The 23909-nt window shown below is 50.9% G+C and overlaps 2 protein-coding genes across 2 annotated transcripts; both read right to left on the bottom strand.

Moving 5' to 3' along the window:
- On the bottom strand, window positions 27-1320 carry EXOSC6 (exosome component 6). The gene has a single exon (XM_018061691.1). The coding sequence runs from the start codon at window positions 1262-1264 to the stop codon at window positions 446-448; it is 819 nt and encodes a 272-aa protein (XP_017917180.1). The 5' UTR covers window positions 1265-1320; the 3' UTR covers window positions 27-445.
- Window positions 2481-23850, bottom strand: AARS (alanyl-tRNA synthetase). The gene is made up of 21 exons (XM_005691789.3): window positions 23756-23850; window positions 20769-20933; window positions 18186-18374; window positions 17802-17947; window positions 16698-16889; window positions 16187-16331; window positions 15683-15828; window positions 14970-15078; window positions 14665-14815; window positions 13712-13836; window positions 13159-13303; window positions 10352-10530; window positions 9542-9655; window positions 8020-8226; window positions 7366-7550; window positions 6179-6287; window positions 5438-5551; window positions 4770-4889; window positions 4567-4653; window positions 4069-4182; window positions 2481-3030 (listed from the first exon to the last, which is right to left on the bottom strand). The coding sequence occupies exons 2-21, from the start codon at window positions 20910-20912 to the stop codon at window positions 2845-2847; spliced, it is 2907 nt and encodes a 968-aa protein (XP_005691846.1). The 5' UTR covers window positions 20913-20933; window positions 23756-23850; the 3' UTR covers window positions 2481-2844.

Raw genomic sequence — 23909 nt, 5'->3', positions numbered from 1 at the left:
AAGTCGGTACCAAAAACAACAGAATGTTTCAGATTATAAAAAGAGTTTTTGTTTGGGTTCAGATATACGTGGAAGGCACAGCCTCCTTGTCCCCGCTCTCAGAAGCAGCCCAGTTATTCAGGAGGGAGCCCCCGGCTGGCCTGCATAGGCATCATTTTCCCGATGAGTACAGCGTTAAGTCCTTTCCAACTTAGGAGTCAAGATGCGCTGGCAGGTTTCTTCAACTGGATCGTAGCTGGGAGTCAACTCAATTAGAAAAGTTTCTTTAACAAAGCAGTCTGGAAAGAATCGCTCCAACACGGCTATTCTGAGCACGCCTCCGCAGATCCTCCGCGTTGCTCCCGGTTCTCAGCTCGGCGCACGCGTCTGCAGGCCGACGGCGCGGGTCCTTGTGGCGGCAGCTGCGGGTCGGTCCTTGGCGTCCGTCGTTGTTCGGGTCTCTGGCTCAGAGGGGCGCAGCGGCACCCCTCCGGCGGGCGGCCCGCACCAAGCACTGCTGGAGAACGGGGTAGAGGCGCTGGCAGCCCTCGAGCCCCAGGCGCACGGCCTCCGCCCAGCTCTCGGTCGGGCCGCCCTCCCCGCTGCCCAGCAGCCCAGCCACCTGGTTGAGCACCGGCATGAGCGCCACGGTGAGGCCGGCGGCGGCGCGCTCCTCCTCCAGCAGCGTGGGGTCCAGCAGCCAGGCGGGCGCGGGCGCCGGCGCGCGGCTCAGGCCGCAGCCCACCACCAGGTCGTACATCTCGACGCCCGCGTCGGCCAGGGCGAGCGCGGCGGCTGTGAGCGCGGCGGCCAGCGCCGAGCCGCCGTCCTCCAGCAGCAGCGCCGACACCTCCAGCTGCGCGCGCGGGTAGCGGCCCAGGCGCACGGCCGGCTCGAGCGCCTCCTGCAGCGCCAGCGCCAGCTCGCGCTCCTCGCCGCCGCCCGGTGGGGCGCGGCGCCGGCGGCCCGAGAAGGGCGCGCGGCGGAAGTCGCAGAGCAGGCGGCCGCGCAGCGCCGCGGGGGCCTCGCCGCCCGCCCCGGCTGGGCCGCCGCCGCGCTCACCGCCCTCGGCCGGGCGCGGGCCCGACACGGCGCACAGCACCTTGGTGCCGCCCGCCTCCAGGTAGGCCGAGCCCTTGGCCTGGCTCAGCAGCCCGGCGCGCGCGTACACCGGCCGCAGCCGTGCCGGGTCGCGAGGGGCCGGCGCCTCGCCCTCGTCGGCCGCGTACAGCTGCGGCGGCTGCGACTCCTCGGGCCCGCGGATGCGGCGGTGGTCCCCGGGCATGGCGGCGCTGCTGCCGGCCGGCTCCGCGGGTCAGCCGGGCCCCGGGCGCCGGCGCTTCCGCCCGCCTGCCCGGCCGCGCGAGGGTGCGCGGGAGAGCGGCTGGTGCCACACCGCCCCCTGCCGCCCCGGAGGGGGACGGTGCGCGTCGCGGAGCCCCGGGCCACCGCGAGGACGGCCAGAGCTGGGTGCATGGGTGGATCAGACGGGCCTGCAGAAGTGGGGTCTAGACCGGCCCCGCTGACCTCTAGCCTTCGTGCCAGCGCAAGCCCAGGGCGTGGGTCTTCTTCCTCTCACTTGTGAAGCTGTAATCGGTCCTACACTAGTGACACAACCGTATACATGTTCCCCCACCGCCTTGTCCAAGAGGGCCCTTTGGTACTGTGCCCTGACTGGCACAGCTTGTGGAGTGCGTTTGGAACTCGCTCCCGCGCTGCGGACTATGTGAGCTTTGTATCCCTCACACTCCTCACCTGGCTTGCCTTTTTGCAGCCAGGGCCTCAGCACCCTTCCTGTTTCTCCTCTTCTTCACCCCCAGGCCTTGTGACTGGTGGTCTCTGCGTCTTCTCTCAGCACAAACCTGCTTTTCTGCTCCCTCCAAGTCAGCAGGGCTGAGAATGATTCAGGGCCAGCCTGCTGTACCCAGGGGACTTAAAGTCAGCCAGAGAGGGCACAACTAAGTACTACACACTACAGCTCCCAAACCCAGCTGTCTTCAGGCTGGGGTAAATGGACAGAACCAGGTCAGTCTCCATCTTCACCGTCCAAGTTAGGTCCTGAAACCTGGAATGACCTGGCAGTCAAGGGTGTGGGAGGAGGCAACTGATGTTCCCTAAAAACCTCCTATACCAAGGAATGTCTCTGACCTCACATCCAACCTGTACATCAGGAAAGGAAAAGACATAGGAGACTTATCATATCAATGAGAATGTTCTTCTGTAAAAAGCACCCAAAACGAAGACTCTCTCCACTGCCAGCAACCCCAGGGACCATCTTCATCACCCTATTCTGTGAGCCATCCCCATAGATGTTTTGACACAAATCCAGGCACCATTATTCTCAAAGTTCAGGGGTCTGGGGCTGGACTCAGCAAGGACCACAACCAGAAACCAGTTGGAACCACAGCCACTAGTCTACAGACACCCAGGGAAGCACAAGTTATCACAGGGGGTAGGGTGAGAAGGGAGGAGTAGTAAAAAAATCACGTGGCAGTATCCTATCAAGTATTGCACATGGCCTTTTTATTCTCTGCAGCAAAAAATGATTCTTCCCTTGAGGCCCATAGCACTGAGTCTGCAAAGAACTCTCTACAGACACAAGTGTGATGATGAAAAAGCAATCCTGGGATAGTAGTTCTAGGGGGATGGCACTGATGTGCTCAGGGCAGAAATGTAACATGGGCATTGAGTCACAGGCTGGCTCTCAGGTGAAGTTCCGGTTACTGCTGGGTTAGGACAGACGGGACTGTTTAAAGGTCTCAAGATTCAAACGTCCTTGTGGTGGAAGGAGAGCTCCTGGCTGGATGGGTGTGCCTGGGTGGGGGAGCGGGGGGAGATGCCTCCTGGCGGACCTGCCCTTCCCTCTCAGTTCTTAACGTCTCCCAGGCGCAGCTGGGCAAAGGAGGTGGCCAGCTGCAGCGCCTCCTGCAGGCAGCCCACGTTCTTGCCCGTGGCCTGAGCAGACACGTCTTTTCCACCGCCTTTGCCATCCATCAGGCCTGACACCTGCTGCACCCACTCGCTGGCCTTCAGGCCCCGGTTGGCTGCATTCTAGAAGACAGGAAGGTGGAGCGGGAGTCAGGACGGAGAACGGGATTAAGGCAGACAAGGAGAGGGCTGGAGCCAGACACCCAATCCTGCCCCGAGGATGCCACCAGGGCTGAGATCATACAGCTGGTACCACAGCCAGGGCAATGCATACGGAGCAGCAAAGCCAGCAGGGTTAAACGTATGCACCGGGGGGGGGGCCTGAGGCTGAGGGCACTAGGGAGGTGCAGGTGGGCAACAGAACGGCACCTCCAGCAGGCTGCAGGCACGCACGCACGCGCACGCACACGCACACACACACGCACACACACACAGAGACACACACACACACGTAAAACGTATGCACCGGGGGGGGGGCCTGAGGCTGAGGGCACTAGGGAGGTGCAGGTGGGCAACAGAACGGCATCTCCAGCAGGCTGCAGGCACGCACGCACGCGCACGCACACGCACACACACACGCACACACACACAGAGACACACACACACACGTAAAACGTATGCACCGGGGGGAGGGCCTGAGGCTGAGGGCACTAGGGAGGTGCAGGTGGGCAACAGAACGGCACCTCCAGCAGGCTGCAGGCACGCACGCACGCGCACGCACACGCACACACACACGCACACACACACAGAGACACACACACACACGTAAAACGTATGCACCGGGGGGGGGGCCTGAGGCTGAGGGCACTAGGGAGGTGCAGGTGGGCAACAGAACGGCATCTCCAGCAGGCTGCAGGCACGCACGCACGCGCACGCACACGCACACACACACGCACACACACACAGAGACACACACACACACGTAAAACGTATGCACCGGGGGGGGGGCCTGAGGCTGAGGGCACTAGGGAGGTGCAGGTGGGCAACAGAACGGCATCTCCAGCAGGCTGCAGGCACGCGCACACGCACACACGCACGCACACGCATACACACACACGTCTTGGCAAACAACGAAGAAAAATCAGGCTCCCTGAGAAGAGCTATGGACATCACCTCCCACAAGCACAGGGCTGCCTGAGCAAGACTGCAGGGTGCTCTGACCTGGGGGACTTGACACAAGCACGTGATCCTGCCGGCCTCGTTATCCACTGTGAAGAGCATGGCGGACGTCTGGGGGGAGTGCATCTTAAAGAGCTTCAAGGCCTCGTTCAGAGCCTGTGGGGAGAAGCTGGCATCAGGCCGTGGTGCTGGGAAAGGGGGCCACGCTCTCACATGCAGCGTGTTTGCAGGACTCAGTTCTCGGGATGCCCCACCCCTCCCCCTTCTAAGAGCAGGTGCTGGTCCTGGAGCCTGGATGAGGGCCCAGCACAGGGCCTTGCCCACCCGGGCTCAGGCTGGCCATCCACCTCCAGGAGCCTAGCTCTCCCAGCACCGGCTCCTGCCGTGGCTCAGTCCAGCTCAGTCCTGGAGGGTGGGCCCTCAAGCAGCTCCTTGGCTCAGAGCCACAGGGCACACACCAGCCCCCAGAGGGCTGAGGGGAGCCCACGGGGAGGAGAGCAGCAGAGGGCAAAGGGAAGCGCGGGGCCCTGCCCAGCGTGCCTTGGCCGAGGCGCCGCTCTCCACCTCCAGGATGACCAGGGGCTGGTTGGGGCTGCTGTCGATGAGCTGCTTCGTCTTCTCCAACACCTGCACGGAAGGAAGTCCAGAGAGAGGCCTCAGGTCAGAGGCCCAGACCCCCAGACCGCAGCCTGCACAGCCTCTGCTGGGTGAATCCTCCTCCCACCCGCACTGCCGAGACCCACCCGCTTCTGCACATCGGCTTTGCTAGCCCGGTCTAGGTCATCCATGACCTTCTTCAGGGACTTGAGATTCTCTCGGAATTCATCCTTCTGCCACTGAGGGATGATGGCAGTGGCCAGGGCCTGGAACCAGAACAGAAATACCACTGGGATCTGGACAATCAGGAGCTAGGATGTGAGCCCAGCCCATCCCACCCTTCTGGCTTTGAACACCAAAGTCCCCCAACCAGTGTCCAGAAGGAGAAAGTGAAAGTGTTAGTTGCTCAGTCATGTCTGACCCTTTGCAACCCCATGGACTGTAGCCCACCAGGCTCCTCTGTCCACAGGATTCTCCAGGCAAGAATACTGGAGTGGGTGGCCATGCCCTTCTCCAGACGATCTTCCCCACCCAGGGATTGAACCCAGGTCTCAGAGACACAAAATCATAAAATGCTCATAAAGTGACTTGAAACCAGGAGACCTGTAGAAAGTGGGCACCTACAGGACCTCTCCCAAAGCCCTCAACTCCAGTGCCCACTAGTGCTTGGAAGGGGCTCTCCTGCCATCAGCAACAGGGTCAGCAGGCAGGTTCCAGGGTCCACACAGCCCCTCTCCAGGCTGCCAGACATCAGCAGTCAGTCCCAACGCCCACGGCCCTGAGAACCACGACCTGTGGAGGGAGGCCGCCCTACCTCCCCAAGGTCCGCGATCTCTCTCTGCACATCCTTGTTCGGCGCGGTCTGGGCCTTCACTTTGGCCTCCATAACACAGAGAGATTTCTTCAAGCTCTCCGCTTTCCTGAGGGCCTGCGAGGACAACCAGAGTTGTAAACTCTGGGTCAGGGAACCTTGAACTTCACAATTCTGCCAGTAAACTGTGGCAGGCTCTGACACAACACGCCCCCAGAACATCAGACCTTTCTATTCCTTCAGGGAGCAGGTGTCTGCAGCCTCATGCCCCAGAAGGGAGCACCCTCCTCACACGCCTGGCCAGTGGATCTGGGGCTCACAGGTGACCAACAACTCACGCATCAGCCCTTTGCACCCATGAAATGACCACTCCTCAACCCTCAGCATGTGTCAGGCGTGAGCTCCAGTCGCCATGCCCAGAGCAATTACCCCCCTACTCCAGGCGTCTCAAACTAGGTACATGCCCCCAGGGAGAGGCGGCAAACTGTCAGGGGTGTGGGGAACACGGGAAAACACGGCCTCCCTCCTGGACATGAACGCATGACAGCAGAGCTTACCTGCATTTTAACAGATTAAAAGATAGCTAGGAAGTCTCACGTAATGGTGGCTTTCTCCTCCCAGTCACGAGTAACTGGAGGATGTTTGGAGGGCGTGCTGGACCTTCAAGTCTGACCACAGCGGCCACGTGACCAGCTGCCCTGTGGATTCACAGCCTGGGCCCATAGACCAGCCTCATCCGCTCACCTTCTGGGCTTCAGCCCCTGTAACAGCAACTATCCTCCGGATGCCCTTGGCAATAGCTTCTTCACTCACGATCACGAACACTCCTGCGTGACTTGAATTCTGCAGGTGTCTGCATGGCAGAAAGCAAAGTTCATGGTCCTCCCCCACCTGGGAGCCCTCAGCTGGGAGCAGGAGCCCTAGGAGGTGGCAGCTCCCGGGGAAGCTTCCTCGGGGAACAGGGGAAAAGGCCCTTCATGTTTAGTCGGGGTACAGCTCTGGCCAGGAAGGGCAAGGCAGTCAGAGGAGGCCTGGCTGGAGCTGACACCGAGCAAGGAGCCACTTCTCTGAGCCTCAGTTTTCTCATACATTAGATGCAGAAAATTCTCCCTCACAGGACAGTTATCTTCTGTCCCTTCTGAGAGTGTCGGTGGGTTACCTTTAAAATATTACCACAACCCCTTCAAAAACCGCACTGCTCAGAGAACCTCACCTCAAATGCTCATTTACTGTGTCATCCAAAAGGACCCTGACCCCAATCCCCACCTGCCATCCACCTGTCAGAGACTCACAGGAGGCCCTGGATGGGTCCACTGTGGCCTTAGGAATGTTCTTTTCCCCACGATTCCTTCGGAAGCAGGAATTTCCCAGGCTACCAGACTGTTCCAAAAAGACCTCAAGGGATACGGAGATCTTCAAGTTGGCAGAAACAAGTGACGGCCCACAGCCAAACTGAGTCAGGTCTACTGTGTGGCCTAACATAGGGGCTCTGAGACAATGGGGTTATTAATTCCCCAGATGCGCCTTCAGCTGACAAAGGGAACTATATGAGGCCCTGGGGATGGAAAGAAGCTAAGAGCAGGTCAGACACGCCACGGCCCTGCTGAATCATGAATTCGCAGGCTTCTCTTGTCATCTGTCCAGGGAACCAGAGCAAACAGTCGTGAGGTAAGGGTTAAGGTGACATTTTCACTATCTCCTCCTAAGAAGAGCGTTTCCCCACACACTCAGTAAAGTCAACGTCAGACACCGAGGGGTGTGATGGGAGCACAAAGACGCTGGCTTCTGGGAGAGCTGCTTGGCACCTGCATTTCTGAGGACTCTTCTTCAACCTCAGACAAACGAGAGCTGGTCTAGCCCATTACCCACACCCTCCGAGGGAACCCAAATTAGTTAAGAGGCAGGTCCACCACTGCCCCCGAGGTACTCACGTTCCCCCACAGAACTCAACAGAAGTGAGCGAGCCAGCAGGACCGGAGGGGTCATCCAGCAGCTCAGACACTGGGACCCCAATGGAGACGACTCGCACAGGGTCAGGGTAGGTCTCATCAAACACAGCCCGCAGGCCCTGGATGGCTTTAGCTGCTGCTAGAGAACAATCCTCAGTATAGACTGGCTGCCAAGGAAAAAGGACAGGAAAAACAGCTGGGAAAAGATCTTCTCTGGGGGTGCAGCAGGAAGCAGGGAGACTGTGGTCTTACAGGCAGGGCTCTGGTTTCTGATCCTGGCTGTGCTGATCATGTCCCAGAAAAAAGCCCCATATGTAAAGTCAAGGAACTCAAAATAGGAATTTCCAACTATTTTGTTAAACCATGCACCCAATCTGAAATGGATATGCTGCTAACATAAACCAGACATAACTAGAAGGGCTCTGGTTGTCCTGAGGAGGAGGCTGAGCAGAGACCCCTCACTGAACACTAGCACTGCCCCCTACCCAGTGCAGCTGAGAAGCACTGTGATAAGCACGTGTGTTCACAGGACAGAATACTGCGCAATAGAGGGAGAGCACTTGGGTGGCAGCGGCTCCATAAATGGTGCAGGAAGGAGAGAAGCTCATGACTCAGTTCATGTGTAATCCAACTGACCTTGGCTGCCTCGATCATCTCATTTGCGATCTCCTCAGCCCTCTTGATCTGCTGGGTGGACATGGCTCCCTTGGCAGTGAAGTCAAAGCGAAGGCGGTCAGGCGCAACTAGGGAGCCTCTCTGGTCAGCCTCCCCCAGCACAGAGCGCAGGGCGAAGTTCAGGATGTGAGTGGCCGTGTGGTTGCTCATGACAGGCCTTCGTCGGGGCTGCACGGGGCAGAGCAGGCTGGTGGAGAGGTCGGTGGTGGACCGCTGGTCGGTCCCCAACACCCACTCTCCCCTTCTTCCCAAGTCCTAAAGGCTTTAGCTGGACATACGGCTGTGCAGAAGAAAGCCTACAGCGTCCCTCACAGCTAACTGTGGCCAGGAGAGTCAATTCCAGTCAGTGACAAGGGACAACATTCCCCCTCAAGGGAAGGAACACAACCCCGCCCCTCCCTTCCCACCATCTACAACAGGAGGTGGCAAGTTACGGCCTGTGGGCCAGATCCATCCTGCGGTCCGTTTCTATTACCGGAACACAGCCCACCTGTGTGTCTACATACTGTCTACAGTGCTTTTGCGCCACAACAGCAGTTGTGATGGAGACTGTATGGTTCAGAAAACCAAAAATATTTACTATCTGGCACTTTACAAGAACTTCCCAGGTGGCTCAGCAGTAAAGAATCCACCTGCCAACGCAGGAGATGCAGGAAACCCATGGGTTCGATCCCTGGGTTGGGAAGATCCCCTGGAGGAGGAAATGGCACCCCACTCCAGTATTCTTGCCTGGAGAATCTCTGTGGACAGAGGGGTCTAGCGGGCTACAGTCTGTGGGGCATGGGGTCGCAAAAAGTCAGACATGACTGAGCAACTGCATATGCACTCATGCATGCAGGCAATTAACCAGAAAAGCTCACCAACCCCTGGTCTGGAGAATGGATCTGACAGCAACCTTTCTGGAACATGAAATCAAGAGCAACACCCAGGAATGGTGGAAGGACAGCAAACAAAGAAGAGCAAGGCCCTCTGACTTGTGCGGAGGGTCTCTGCATCAGTGTGGACTTTCAGGTGAAAAGCACATTTCCGCTTTGTTTTATGCTACTATTATTTTGGAGCTCTGGCACCTGCATTAGAAACTGTTTCTTAATATGGGATCCTTGGCTCCTGAAGTATCTGAGGTAAAGCTGGAGGAAGGCAATCCATGAAAACGAAGCTACAGGATCTCAACTGCAGTCACCGTGGTCTTACTCGGGACGTTAAGATTTAAATTTCAGTTATAGCCCTCATAAAATTTACTCCTGTACCTTACTTGTAATTACTGATTTATAATTTCACTTAGAAGGGATAATAATGATGGACCAATTTAAAGCCAGAGGAAGTGGAATTCTTTTCACGACGTATCAAATCACCATGACGTACACTTTAAATATCTTATAATTCTACATGCCAGTTATCCCTCCATAAAGCTGACTTCTTTTTAAAAGGGGGAGGGAGAGGATCAGTAATCCTATCCAGTGCTGACCAGCATAAAGCAACTCACCTCATCAATAAACAGCCGGACCTGGTCCCCCACTTTCAGGCTGCCGTAGAGTGTTCCTATGTGCAGCACATACCCTCCTCGGACCTGAGTGTTCTTCACTGTGAACTCGGTTTTCTAAGAGTCAAGGAGGAGACCAATAAACAACTAACTCAATAAATCCAAGTGTGTGTGTGTGTACACACGTATGGGTATGTATACATGCAAACGCAGATAAACATATATATGAATTCGCTCTTTGCATGTTATACACATAACATTATGATATATATATGTATGTACATTAACATATATACAAGCCACCATATACCCATTATATTATTATATACACACAGCACTTTAAATATGTAATAGATGTGTATGTTTACACACACACTCCATTGGGGAGCATCTTAGAGAATTAAAGCCAGGGTAAGGAAACTCAAGTCCACCTGTCTGGGAACTCATCCAAAACCACAGAGCCTACAGTGGCCAAGCGACGGGCCACATCTTGGATGAGGATCCCGTCCCGTTCCCCACCCTCCTCCGTCAGAGCTGGCTCTCCTTATTTCTGAGGGGAGCCTGGAGGGCCTGAGGATCACTAAGCAGCCTGGCTGCAAGGACCCTGCTGTGAGGGGAGCTGACAGTGATGAAGCCACACAGCGCAAGCAGCAGCGCCCATGGCTTCAGAAACACTGGCCGTGGGACAGCCCAAAGAGCGGTGGTGTCTGCCCCTCAGGCCTGGGGGGCACCCAGCCGCCAGAGTGGCTGCCGGGGTGCAGGCCGTGGTTGGCCGCCCGCCCCCCAGCTAGCGAGGAGGAACTGCTGGCTCACGTCTTCGCTGCTGTCGTCGACCTTCACCAGGTACCCTTCGTCGTAGATCTGCCCTCCCTGCTCGGCGTAGAAACAGGTCTTGTCCAGCACCACTCCACACTCCTGGCCCATGGACACTTCTTCCACGAACATCTTGTCCCGGCGCAGAGCCATCACTGTAGCCACTGCACTCTCAAACACTGTGTACAAGGGGAAAAACACAGAAGATGATTTCCCTCTCACACTCTCAGCTGGACTGTGCTGGATTCTATTTCTCAAACTCTCCGGAGGTCCTCACTGCCTACTGTTCTGTTGGAAACCAGCCAGTAGGCTCCACAAAAGGGCTTAACATGCTGGTCTACTGGAGAGCACAATACTCAGTTCAGTTCAGTTCAGTCGCTCAGTCGTGTCCGACTCCTTGCGACCCCATGAATCGCAGCACGCCAGGCCTCCCTGTCCATCACCAACTCCCAGAGTTCACTCAGACTCACGTCCATCGAGTCAGTGATGCCATCCAGCCATCTCATCCTCTGTCGTCCCCATCTCCTCCTGCCCCCAATCCCTCCCAGCATCAGAGTCTTTTTCAATGAGTCAACTCTTTGCACGAGGTGGCCAAAGTACTGGAGTTTCAGCTTCAGCATCAGTCCTTCCACAGAAATCCCAGGGCTGATCTTCAGAGTGGACTGGTTGGATCTTCTTATAGTCCAAGGGACTCTCAAGAGTCTTCTCCAACACCACAGTTCAAAAGCATCAATTCTTCGGCGCTCAGCTTTCTTCACAGTCCAACTCTCACATCCATACGTGACCACTGGAAAAACCATAGCCTTGACTAGACGGACGTTTGTTGGCAAAGTAATGTCTCTGCTTTTGAATGTGCTCTCTAGGTTGGTCATAACTTTCCTGCCAAGGAGTAAGCGTCTTTTAATTTCATGGCTGCAATCACTATCTGCAGTGATTTTGGAGCCCCAAAAAATAAAGTCTGACACTGTTTCCCCATCTATTTCCCATGAAGTGATGGGACCAGATGCCATGATCTTCGTTTTCTGAATGTTGAGCTTTAACCCAACTTTTTCACTCTCCTCTTTCACTTTCATCAAGAGGCTTTTTCGTTCCTCTTCACTTTCTGCCATAAGGGTGGTGTCATCTGCATATCTGAGGTTATTGATATTTCTCCTGGCAATCTTGATTCCAGCTTGGGTTTCTTCCAGCCCAGCGTTTCTCATGATGTACTCTGCAAATAAGTTAAATAAGCAGGGTGACAATATACAGCCTTGACGTACTCCTTTTCCTACTTGGAACCAGTCTGTTGTTCCATGTCCAGTTCTAACTGTTGCTTCCTGACCTGCATACAGGTTTCTCAAGAGGCAGGTCAGGTGGTCTGGTATTCCCATCTCTTTCAGAATTGTCCACAGTTTCTTGTGATCCACACAGTCAAAGGCTTTGGCATAGTCAATAAAGCAGAAATAGATGTTTTTCTGGAACTCTTTTGCTTTTTCCATGATCCAGCGGATGTTGGCAATCTGATCTCTGGTTCCTCTGCCTTTTCTAAAACCAGCTTGAACATCAGGAAGTTCACAGTTCACGTATTGCTGAAGCCTGGCTTGGAGAATTTTGAGCATGACTTTACTAGCATGTGAGATGAGTGCAATTGTGTGGTAGTTTGAGCATTCTTTAGCATTGCCTTTCTTTGGAACTGGATGAAAACTGACCTTTTCCAGTCCTGTGGCCACTGCTGAGTTTTCCAAATTTGCTGGCATTTTGAGTGTAACACTTTCCCAGCATCATCTTTCAGGATTTGAAATAGCTGAACTGGAATTCCATCACCTCCACTAGCTTTGTTCGTAGTGATGCTTTCTAAGGCCCACTTGACTTCACACTCCAGGATGTCTGGCTCTAGGTGAGTGATCACACCATCGTGACTATCTTGGTCTTGAAGATCTTTTTTGTACACAATACTCAGGGGTGACCAACTGACCCGGTTTGCTTGGGACCAAGGGATTTCCCAGGATATGAGGAAACATTGGGACAATTCTGGGAAAATGGGAGCTACTGAACAGAAAGCTGATAAGCAGCTTTTGAACTTGATAAGCAGGAATTTAACAGTAGTAATAAATTCCCTTTCCAAGGTCAATTCATAAAGAATACATTCATTTCGTGGGCTTCCTTGGATAGATTTGGGAATCCCTGCTGGAGTGAAAAAAGGAACATAGGACTTCCTGGCACTCCAGTGGTTATGACTCCGCACTCCCAATGCAGGGGGCCCGGGTTCAATCCCTGGTCAAGGAGCCAGATTCCCATGCCACAGCTAAGAAGCCACATGCTGCAGCTAAAGACTGCAACTAAAGACCGGAGGACTGCAACTAAAGACCGGAGTGCTGCAACTAAGACTCAACACTGACATATAAACAAATATTTTTTTAAAAAAAAGAAAAAGAAGAAGAAAGCAAAAACATGTAGTGCCTATGTATTTGAACAGTCTTAACTTTAGAACACTACTGTTCTGATACAAAATTTAACAGCCATTATGAATTTTATCAGTCATTTTCATTTTCCTTGTTTCCTAACAAGATGTTATTAATATAATTAGTGAAAACTGGGTATAAGGTACAAGGGATCCAAGTTAAATTTATTTTTTTTACAACATCCTGTGAATCTATAATTATTCCAAAATAAAAGAGACAGAAAGTTAATCACGAAGGGCCTCTCTGAGTATAAAATTACCCAACATGACCACAGAGTGCTACAGGTGAGGCTACCATGGATATTTTGGGTTCCCAATCTTGAGACGCATTGCTTGAAAACCACCCCAGATGAGCAAATGAACATACCGTAGGTCCCACTGGAGTCCGAATGGTAACTGTACTTCGGGGAATCATCCGTTGCCTCCAGACCCTTTTCCCGGAGCTCTTCAATTGCATAAATGTCCAGCATAATGAGGTCCTCCCCACCAGCTCCCTTGCCCTGTGATTTCAGCTGCCAGCAAGAGAAATAAGCACAAATTACCTTAATGCCAAAGAAAAAGAACTCTGAAAGACTCGAAATTGCTAAACCATGCCCCACGTAAAGCTCTGAAACAGTTTTTCTGATCTCAGCACCATGACATTTGGAGCCGGGAACTCTTGCTCTGGGAGGCTGTCCACTGAAGGAGGCTGAGCAGCATGCCTGGCCTCGACCCACTACGTGGCAGCAGCACTTGCCCCCTAAGCTGAGAAACCCAAGAAATGTCTCTAGACATTACTGCCAAAGCGCCCCCACTTGAGACTCACTGGTCTTGGGAAAAGCAGAAATTTCAAAAACTTTAATGGGAGGAAACTCGTGCTTTGCAGCCAAGTCCTGCCTTGCTTGGTGCCGAGTTTCCTGCTCACACCATAAACACTTTACCTGGGCCAGTTTCCTCTCCTCGTCAAAGCCATCCATGTCCACCACCAGCCCCTTCTCTTCAGCAATCAGTGCAGTGAGATCCACGGGGAACCCGTAGGTGTCATAGAGGAGCCAAGCGGTATCCCCTGCACAGCACCAAGGAGGCAGGTAAGAGTGACAGGGACGAGGGAGGAGGTTCAGGGGGCACATGTATGCTTACAGCTGATGCATGGCAGAAAACAACACGGTACTATAGAACAACTGTCCTCCCGTTAAAAATAAATAAATTTTAAAAGATTAAAAAATGATAGAAACAGCCTCCCTCTCTTCCACTGCAAGCCCTTCCAGGAGGAAGCTGGCAATGACAGGAGGAATTGAAGAGCCATGCAAGTCAGTTTTGGTTCTGTATCAGAAAATCCATCACATCTTTTGCAATCAACCTGGGAGAAGCACAAAGCGTCCCTGGAAAAGCTCCGTTTCCTAATCTGAACACAAGTGTGTTCAGTTTGTGGGAAATACACCAGGCTTTCACCCTGTACATTATACTTCCATAAAGAGTAAAAACTTTTGGAACTAACTTTCCTGTCAGGTAAAAAATAAACTTGTAAAACATTGTATACTATTTGTTCCCATTTTTACTCGTGAGCACACGCATCCCTATATACATCTGTATGCAAATTGAGAAAAGTCCTGACTGGTTAGTAATATGCAAAATTCCAAAGAACTGTGACTTCTGAAAAATGAGTCAAAGAGGATTTTCACTTTTTACCTCTATACTGTTTGAATACTTTGCCACAATAATATATTACTTTAAAAATCTTATTACTAAACCCCATTTCACACCAAAGCGGTCTAACCGGGCTATGCTCAGCCTTTGGAGACACAAGAGTCTACAGTCAAGTTTGTGAGAAAGGGCTTGCCTCTTCCAGGAAGATGAACCAGCCTGATGAAGAAAGGAACAAACCAGTTCTTACCAGGAATGGTTTTGCTGTCTCCCAGGCTCTGAATTTTCCTGTCCAGGATACGACGCCCTCTGCTGAGCGTCTTGAGAAACTGCACTTCTTCCTCATTAATTATGTCCTTCACCATATCTGGGTCCTTCTTCAGCTCAGGAAACGCATCTCCCTGGCAAATGGGAAACACAGATTTGAGGCCAATAAAGACAAGGATTATACCATGACTCTTCTAAAAATTCTCATTAACAGTGTGACATCGCCCACCCTACCCCCACTAAGGTATGCACTTTAGTACAGAAGAGGTAAGCAGGAAACACACCTACCAGAGACTGGACAACAACGTCTACTAATGTAGCAAAGAAACCCCTGCTGGCGTTGAGTTTCTCATGAGAGTATCGAACAGCCCGGCGGAGAATCCGTCTCAACACATACCTGTAAGAGGCAGAACCCAAGACCCTGCTAGACAGCATTCCCAGTCAAGCATTTTGTAGAGGGCCTTTGGAATTCTACCAAAAGGCCTCTCTTTGAGAGACTCTCCTAAGGCCTTTTTTTTTTGCATTCCCCCAAGGTCATGAACATTAATTCCAGCAAAAAACTCATGTTTTGTGGATATTACTACATATCCACAAATACACATCAAGGGTAACCTTGGTTTATCTTCCAGCCTTGTTCTGCTGAACCAGAGATGGAAGCAGGAAGTACAGACCAGATGGCCGACTTGATGCCCACACCACCAGGTCCTGCCTGTCAATAATTGAGATGCCTCATGTTAATTAGTATCTACCCTGCCCCTGTCAATATCTTATCAGGCAACCTTAAATACAATCCTTATCATCTTGTACTTGGCAGTAAAGATTTAATATAGTGAACTCTGCTCAGTGAGCTGAAACTCCCTCTATTCCTAAAAAAGGGGAAAAAAAGAATCTGTCCAACTACCTAGATGACAGATAAAGCAATAATGAAGTGTGGCTTTAAGTTCCACAGAGCCAAAAACTCAGTGTCAGTGCTAAGGCTGCGCCATGTGTAAGGCACTTACCCCCGCCCTGTATTGTCAGGTCGGCCGCCATCAGACAGGGCCACAGTGATGGTCCGAGCGTGGTCAGCCAGCACTCGGTAGGCCATGTCAATCCCGTCAGCATCCTCCGCACCCACTTTCCCTGTGTACGGCCGAGCACCTGTGCCCTGCAGATAAAAACCAGGAGGCAGCTCACTGGGAAGCGGCCCTTCTGGTGCTGCCTTACCCTAGAAGGCTCCAGAGGACTTAGGGGCGGGGGGTGGATAAGAACAAAGCATGAGCATCTAGCCAGATCCTGCAATCCCAAGAAAGGCGACAGGAGCAAGAGTGAAGAGCCTCTAACCAGGCCCCCGCACCCAATAAATCACAATGCCTTGTGCTTCTTCAGAACACTGTGTTATTAACAATAAAGCTGGCAGATGGTCACAGGTGCCCTCACATGGCAAAGCATACAATTGTTTTATTTTTGACAGAACTAACAGCCAGCCTGGAAACCTCCACACAAGTCTGCAATAGGACCGGTACCTTCTGGATGGCTTCAAAATAAGGGACGAAAAGGTCAGTGTCATAGTTGGACATCTTATTCTGCAGCACGGACACCAGTCGCTCCAGGCCCATCCCTGTGTCAATGCTTTTCTTGGGAAGAGGTTTCAGAATGCCATCGGTTTCCCTGCAAGATCCAGAAAGAGGAAGTTGAAACACGGACTCCAGCTGTCACCTCCCCCTGCTGGGTAAAACTCACTTAGCTGTCTGTAGGCTGTGATTGCCACTGGCTTCTGCCTATTTTGGTGGGAAGAAGGGAGTGCAGAGGAAAAGGGAAGAAATAATCTGGGATCTATTACAGAGGGAGGGAAGCTTCAAGGAAATGAACTTTAGAACAGCAGTTCAAGTTATAGCAAATTATGCCTTTAGCACTGGCCCACTGGCCCCAAAGACGGGATGAGAAGACAACCACGCGCTCTGAGTTCCTCTTGCTCTACTCAGCTTGAGGAAAGCTGCTGCTCTTAACAGGAACAGTTCAGGACCCCAAGGCGACCTGTTATACTGGATGAACACAAGGTTCCAGATCTCCAGCACGTTGGGGTCATCCTGGTTGACGAGGTGCGCCGCATCCCGACCACCAACGCGGTCATAGTGGATCTCACTGCAGGGACCACATGGGCCCGTGTCACCCATCTCCCAGAAGTTATCCTTCATGCTGCCGGGGAGGATTCTGCTGTCATCCAGCCTGCACAGAGCGGGAAGAAAGGCCCAGTTACAGCCAGCGACAGGATTCTGCACAGATTTGCATCCCTGAGAAAAGGAGGTCCTTACGCATTTCTAGAAAGAGAGCTCACTCTTTGGCGATTACTAATGCCAAGCCTGCATCAAATCCTGCTAAAGAAGCACAATGTGATTCAAGAGTCACTACAACAGAATATAAAATACACGTTATGATCACAACTAAGTGAAAATATGCAAATATCTCGATAAGCTGAGAAAGAAACACATAAAAGTGAAAATGTTTATGCTGAATATGCACGGAATTAAACAAATTTCTTTGCAAATGTTCCTTCATTTTCATAAATGAGGACAATTATGACAGTGTTTTTTAAAAAGCTGCATATCATTTAAAGTCACCTCCCTATGCCTCTTCATGTTGGCTTTCAACAACAGAATGATCAAGTAAACCTACTAAGAAAACAGTGGGTACAGCAAAAGATAATGACTCCCAAGCAGCTCCACCTCCCAACTCACACCCTAAAATAGGAAATGGCTGCTGCTGCTGCTAAGTCACTTCAGTCGTGTCCAACTCTGTGTGACCCCATAGACGGCAGCCCACCAGGCTCCCCCGTCCCTGGGATTCTCCAGGCAAGAACACTGGAGTGGGTTGCCATTTCCTTCTCCAATGCATGAAAGTGAAAAGTGAAAGTGAAGTCGCTCAGTCGTGTCCAACTCTTCGCAACCCCATGGACCGCAGCCTACCAGGCTCCTCTGTCCATGGGATTTTCCAGGCAAGAGTACTGGAGTGGGGTGCCATAGCCTTCTCCGTAGGAAATGGCAATGCACTCCAAGTCCTAAGACCCCACTCTGGCACTGAGAGGAGGAATCATTTTATCTTTTCATACTCATACTCTCAACATGCAAGCTGCATTCTTACCCCAAGTTTTGCCAGATCTGTTTGCACTCCAGGTCTGGTTCTAAGCCAGCTGCTTCGTCCCCACCAAAGTAAGTAACGTAGAGTCTTCCAACTGGAATGCCAAACTCTTGGGTAAGAAGTTCTAGAGCCATCTTACATGCCAGCTCCTACAACAAGACCAAAAAGATGTGGCATGTGACCAAACCAAAATCTATTTAGTATGGACAGAAGAGGGCCAAAGCAGTGTCTTCACCATAGTCAAATTCAGGATTAACTTATACAAGAAATCCAAATGTAAACTGAAATCATTAAATTACAGGCACTGCTTTCAGGAAGTCTTAGAATTAAGAAATGTCCTTCACTTCTGAATCTCAAAATGCCAACAGATCTCCTCTTTGAACTTACCTTGAAGTAATCTCCAAAGGACCAGGAGCCCAGCATCTCAAAGAAGGTGTGATGATAGACATCCTTGCCTACGTCGTCCAGGTCATTGTGTTTGCCGCCAGCCCGGATGCATTTCTGAGTGTTGGCAGCTCTGCTCAGCTTTGCCATAGGGTGAGATGGGTCAATAGTATTCAGAAAGATGGGTTTGAACTAAAAAAGAAAAGGAACATTTCAACTTTTAAAGAGCTGCAGATGTATCAGGTGGTTGGATGCTGGCAGGAAGAGACCACACATTAAACTGTCCATTTCCAGAGACGATCAGCCTGCAAAACCGAAACTTACCAGAGGCAGGTGGCCCCGTGGGCTGCAGCAGCGCCAGCCTGTCTTGCAGCAGCGCCCCCCTGGCCCTAGTTCTCTAACGATTCCCATCAATGCCAGTAACACCAATTGGGAGACAGAAAGCCCTGCCAGATCTAGGATAACGGTCAAGGTTGATGCAGTGAAACCAGTGCTTCCTCTTAAGTCTCTGACAGTCAAGTCATACCATCTTTCTAGAAGAATTTGTTCCAAACCTGATGTGGTGGCCTGGTAGTAAAGGTGATAAGGAAAAAAAATGTCTGAGACCTTTTAAAGGAGTAGAATCAGCACAACTAGGTCATACTAGCCCCATAATCACACCTGGCTGATGTGTGATTAGCTACAGAATTACCATCAGTGCAGGAAGTTCTACTGGATAGTAGCGCACTAGCCCACAAACTCCTTAAAGGAAAAACTATCTTACTTAGCTCTGTATAACCAGCACCTGGATAGAACAAGCAGATGCCTAACACATACTAACTCAAAATGTACAAACAATCAAGGAAAAAAAAAAAAAGGTATTTCTGATTAAGAGGCAGTGAACAGGTAAGGGGCTTCCATGGTGGCTCAGTGGTAAAGAATCTGCCTGCCATTGAGAAGACCCAGGTTCAATCCCTGGAGAAGGAAATGGCAACCCCCTCCAGTATGCTTTCCTGGTAAACCCCACTGACAGAGGAGCCTGGCAGGCTACAGTCTATGGGATCTCAAAGAGTTGGAGATGACTTAGCAACTAAACAACAGAGCACATAAGTTAAACAAATGACTCTCTGTGAGTTCAAATCCATGCTCCAGCATTTACCAGTCTCATGAGCTTAGGCAGTTTTACCCGAGCCTTCAGTGCCTCAGTGGGATGGTACGGAGTGAGCATCAAATGTGTCAGTGTATGCAAGACACAGAACAGTGCCTGGTGTATAGGAGGTGCTACATGCAGTCTACTAGTCACGGTTATTCAGGGAATGTTTATCAACCTTGGACTTTGTGGTCCTTCTGCCACGTACAGTCAGTTCATGTGGGAGAAGACAAAGCCTAGGTATGCCTAAGTAGAAGAGAACTGTTTCAGTGTTCCAGAAAACCCACCACCTTGAAAGAATCCACCTAAAATTGGCACCCTCAATTCCAGGTGTATGCCTGGGATTCACACACATAATGGAAAACACTTTTATAATTTCATAGTTCACGTTACACAAGGTGGAAAATGTTTCCATTGCTGCCACTTTTCAAAGCCAGAGAAGAAACCTGGGACAAAAGAAAATGTCAGCTTATCCCAGAGAGGGTCATCCTAATGGCTGGTGGGCCCATCGAGCTAAGTGGGGCACCCAGAGAACCTCCAAAGGAAAGCCCTGAGGGCACCAACTAACCTGAAGCCACTTCCAACTAATTAAACAGTTTTTCATGTCACAGGCATATTGAAACACCTTTATCAACTTGTGATGCTCCCACTATTTCAAAAGAAAACTCTTGTCTCCTAAAATAAAACTTTCAATATCTTTTATAGGTCAATTGCCCCACTAAGTTTCTTTAGCAGTAGATCCAAATTGACACTGGTGGCAGTAGCTTCAAGAAAAAATTAAAAATCAATAAAACAGTGCATGGCCTAGAATGGGAATGAAAGCAAAGCCTTAAAAGAATTCTGAAGAACTGACTTATTTCATAAAGAAAAATACAAGGACAATAAGAAGATGAAGGAGAACCACAACACCTGAGTTAACAAGTCTCTTCAGGGCTCAGCAAGATTAACCCAGACTCTGATTCTAATAAAACACAGCTTTTTCCTTAGGAAGGAAAAAAAACAACAACAAAAAAACGGCAAAACATTACAGACTAGATGCAGGCTGTATTTTCCTTGAGAGACATACAAGGTTAATTCATGAGTATCAGGGTCTCTCATCATAATTAAAAATAACAATAGCTAATGTTCAAGTACCTACTTCAAATACTATGCTAAACCTTTTTTTTTTTGGCCTCACCGGAGCCCCTTGCAGCGGAAATGTGGAATCTAAACCACTGGACCATCAGGTAGGTAAGTCCCTATGGTAAACACTTTTAATGCATTACTTTATTGACTCCTCATTGCAACCTAAAGACAGGCACTATTATTATTTCTCTTTTCACACACAAAGAAATGGAAGTTCAACAACATAAGGACTACACAGAAAGTGACAGAACTGGGATTCTGTAGGACTTCAGGGCTGCTTTGCTGCCTCCTACGTGGACAAAAAGGCAAGGGGAAGGGGGAAACAACCTTACCTGGTTCATGCCTGCGTTGGCAAAGAGCAAAGTGGGATCGTCCAAAGGGATGGTGGCAGATGAGTGAACATAGGTGTGTTCATTTCTCTTGAAGAAATCTATAAAACGCTGCCGGATTTCACCTGCTGTTAGGGTTGAGTCCATCTTGAAAATAACCCTAGGGAACTAACCAAAGGAAAAAATGAAAGAAATGAGGGGAAGTGAAACTAAGAGATAAGTAAGCATTACACAAGACTCCTAGCTTCTCAGGCCAAGTCAAAGCAGGACATGGGTAAGCTGTGTGGTCCTAAGACCTCTATGCTGTAATGTCCAAGGGTAAAATTATCATCGAAGCAAAACGTGCTGCACTAGCAGACAACTGCACATGCTCGTCCTTCCAGGGCCAACCTCAAGTTCAAGACACCAACACATTAAGTGGAATAGGAGGTGGTTTCTTCAGGCATTTATTCACTGCAAAAATGTATGGAGCACCCACTGTGCCAAGCCCTAGGTCAGGAATTAGGAAATGAGAACAAAACCTCATGGTCTAGCAGCAAAGTCCACTGGGGATAGGGGAGGCTCAGGAGAAGACCTGGGTTCCAGTCCAAGCTCCAAGTCTTTAAGGGAGCTACTTTACTTCACCATCAAGAGGCCTGTACTCGATAGGACCCTTCCAGCTCTGTCTTCACCCACATGTCTAGAACTGTGCCAAGTTTCACTATCGCCAAAGCCAGAGCCTCCAGGTTTGGCCTGACCATCTTGGGGAGGCTGTTGCCAGCAACAACAGACCTGGAGATGGGCTTATCTGTAAAAGAGACTATCTGCAAGTGGCAGGAATACACCTGCCTCAACTCAGTTCCAGAAGCCAACAGGGAAACTGCTGTCCTCCCAGCTGTTAGACTGCTGGGAGTGAGGATGCTGCAGCTGCAGTAAGGAGGCGGAGCTCAGAATCTGTGCAAGAGAAAGGGACTCAGAAGAGAGGGAAATCAGGAACTAAAACAGATTTACAGTTTCCAATCTCTTTCATATATATTACATGGCTTCTCTGACAGGCGGGTGAGACAGAAGTGGCATGGGGCTGTACTGCCATACAGCTCTGGCTGTCTGGAAAAATAAGGAACTATCTCATTCACAATATTATCTAAAATGTCTCTAACCTTAGACCTAGCTCTAACCTTTAAAGTCACTTTGTCCTATACTTGTTTCCCTTCTTATAAAACAGTAGTACTTATCCTGCCTACACCTGGGGTGTGTGGTTCAAAATGCCTCCTGTATTTGGAAGCAACTGGTAAACTGGAACAAACTGGATACTATTACTTTACATCCCTTACCTCAAAATTTTCTTCCTTCTTAGGAGGAAGATACAAGAAAGATGTATACAGCAAACATGATGAGATTGTGACTCTTAGATTTTATGTCTAATCACAATTTCAATTGATTTATTCACAACTCAATCAACCCATTATTCAAACAAAAAGGCCTCTGAGTCAAAGAACTGACTAAAATTTCCATAGCTGAGGACTTTCTGTTGATGCCAAGGAGTCAAGGCTACAGTTTCTAGAAACTCTGTCACACCACATTCCCCCTCGACCCGCCTCAACATGGCTCAAGCATCTTAATAATGGTGGCAACAATGAATGCAAGGTGCTAACTCCGACGGAGCAAAAGCATCATAGCTGTTGTACAATGTTCGTTGCTCCTCCTCTAAGTGTGCCAGAGAAACACGAACAGTTCCATTCCAAATGACATATGGATTTTCCATCTCTGCTTACTCTTTCAACATACCGAATCCATACTATATGCTGGGAACCAAGATGAATGAGAGTCTACACCCTTAATGGGGAGATAGTCATACCCAGAAGTAACTGCAGTATGATATAAAAGGAGCCAATACATTGATGTAAAGCCCTATGGAGGCTGGGACTATTAAAGGCTGTATCACCACAGCTCAATCACTTATTCAATATAAATATACAGGAAGGTTACACTGGATATGGAAGTAGCACAGAGGAGACCAGATTCCATACCCCAGCAGGAGCTGCAGCCTCTGGGTTTAAGGTTCCACCCACTGGACCTTTCTAATATGCTCTTCATTTACCAAGTAAGCTGATTACCCTATTCCCCTCTTTGCTTTTTCCTAATTTCTCATTGTTGGTATCTCAACTTCAAAGAGATTTATTTAAGGAAGGCCTCTCCTTCTTGATCAGATTTTCCCTGTTTTAGTTTCAGAGCCCCAGGAGCCTTCTGCCATAATTTCCACATGCATTTGAGGGCTTGATGTCCATCTCCCCAAGAGGCTGTAAGTTCCAGCCCAGTGGGAATCATGAATGGAGGTTTTGCTCTTCACTACGGGAATGTTCTCAGCATCCAGTACAGTGGTTGCTAAGTACTTCATGCTATAGGAATCCTTTAAGAGCGATCTGCGGATGAACTTAAAGCACAGCGGAAACAGACTGACAGAAAGTAATCGCTGAATGTGACGGGGCATGGCAAGTGCCTCCAGAAGGGCCTGGACTAGAATCAGTTACTCGGCTACCATCAAGAACTAGGGGGCGGGCGCGGACAACTGAGGGAACGGCTCACACAGCCTGATCCTACACAGCCTGATCCTACCCGTCCTGACCACGCTACCAGGCAACCCCGCCCGCCCCTAGGGGATTAACACCAGGGCATATAAAACCTCCGCCTGGGATCGGGAGTCGGCGACCACGATGATCCCTCCAGGGTCTCGGTCCTCAGCAAGGCCACCCAAGGCCAAAGTCACCCCAGCGTTCCAGGGGTCTGACAAAAAGCCACTTCGCGGAGGCAGGGTCGCCCAGCGGCCGCCTCAGCCTCGGTTCCGGCCCGGGCCCCGGTACCAGAGGCCTCACAGGACCTGGCCCAGGGACCAGACGCCGGGCCCAGCCGCTATCTCGGCGCGGCAGAACTCTCTCAGTCCAGTCTGCTTCTCCCGGGGTCGCAGTGCCTGACTTCTCCCTCAGAGCCCACTGCCCGGGACCCTCGGTTACCTGTTCCCACAGACACGCAGTGGCACGGGCCTCAAGCCCCGGCAGCCTGCAGCACGCACCGCCCCGTCCAACCAGAGAGCGCAGGGGAAAGTGCCTCGCCGCGCCTCGCCTTCCCGAGACGTTATTGGTCAAGCCACATGCCAGTCAACTGGAG

Source organism: Capra hircus, chromosome 18, assembly GCF_001704415.2.
Source record: "Capra hircus breed San Clemente chromosome 18, ASM170441v1, whole genome shotgun sequence".
Lineage (NCBI taxonomy): Eukaryota > Metazoa > Chordata > Mammalia > Artiodactyla > Bovidae > Capra > Capra hircus.
Note: the sequence above shows the minus strand (reverse complement) of the source record. Positions and strands in the feature narration are given on the sequence as shown.

What these genes read in the sequence shown, in the direction of transcription:
- EXOSC6 (XM_018061691.1), bottom strand. Translation starts at nt 1,264, where the DNA reads ATGCCCGGGGACCACCGCCGCATCCGCGGGCCCGAGGAGTCGCAGCCG.
- AARS (XM_005691789.3), bottom strand. Translation starts at nt 20,912, where the DNA reads ATGGACTCAACCCTAACAGCAGGTGAAATCCGGCAGCGTTTTATAGAT. An exon ending in ATTTTGAAGCCATCCAGAAG is followed by an intron (nt 15,829 to 16,186) that starts GTACCGGTCCTA and finishes TTTTATCTGCAG; the next exon opens with GGCACAGGTGCTCGGCCGTA. An exon ending in GGACTCCAGTGGGACCTACG is followed by an intron (nt 10,531 to 13,158) that starts GTATGTTCATTT and finishes CCTTGTACACAG; the next exon opens with TGTTTGAGAGTGCAGTGGCT.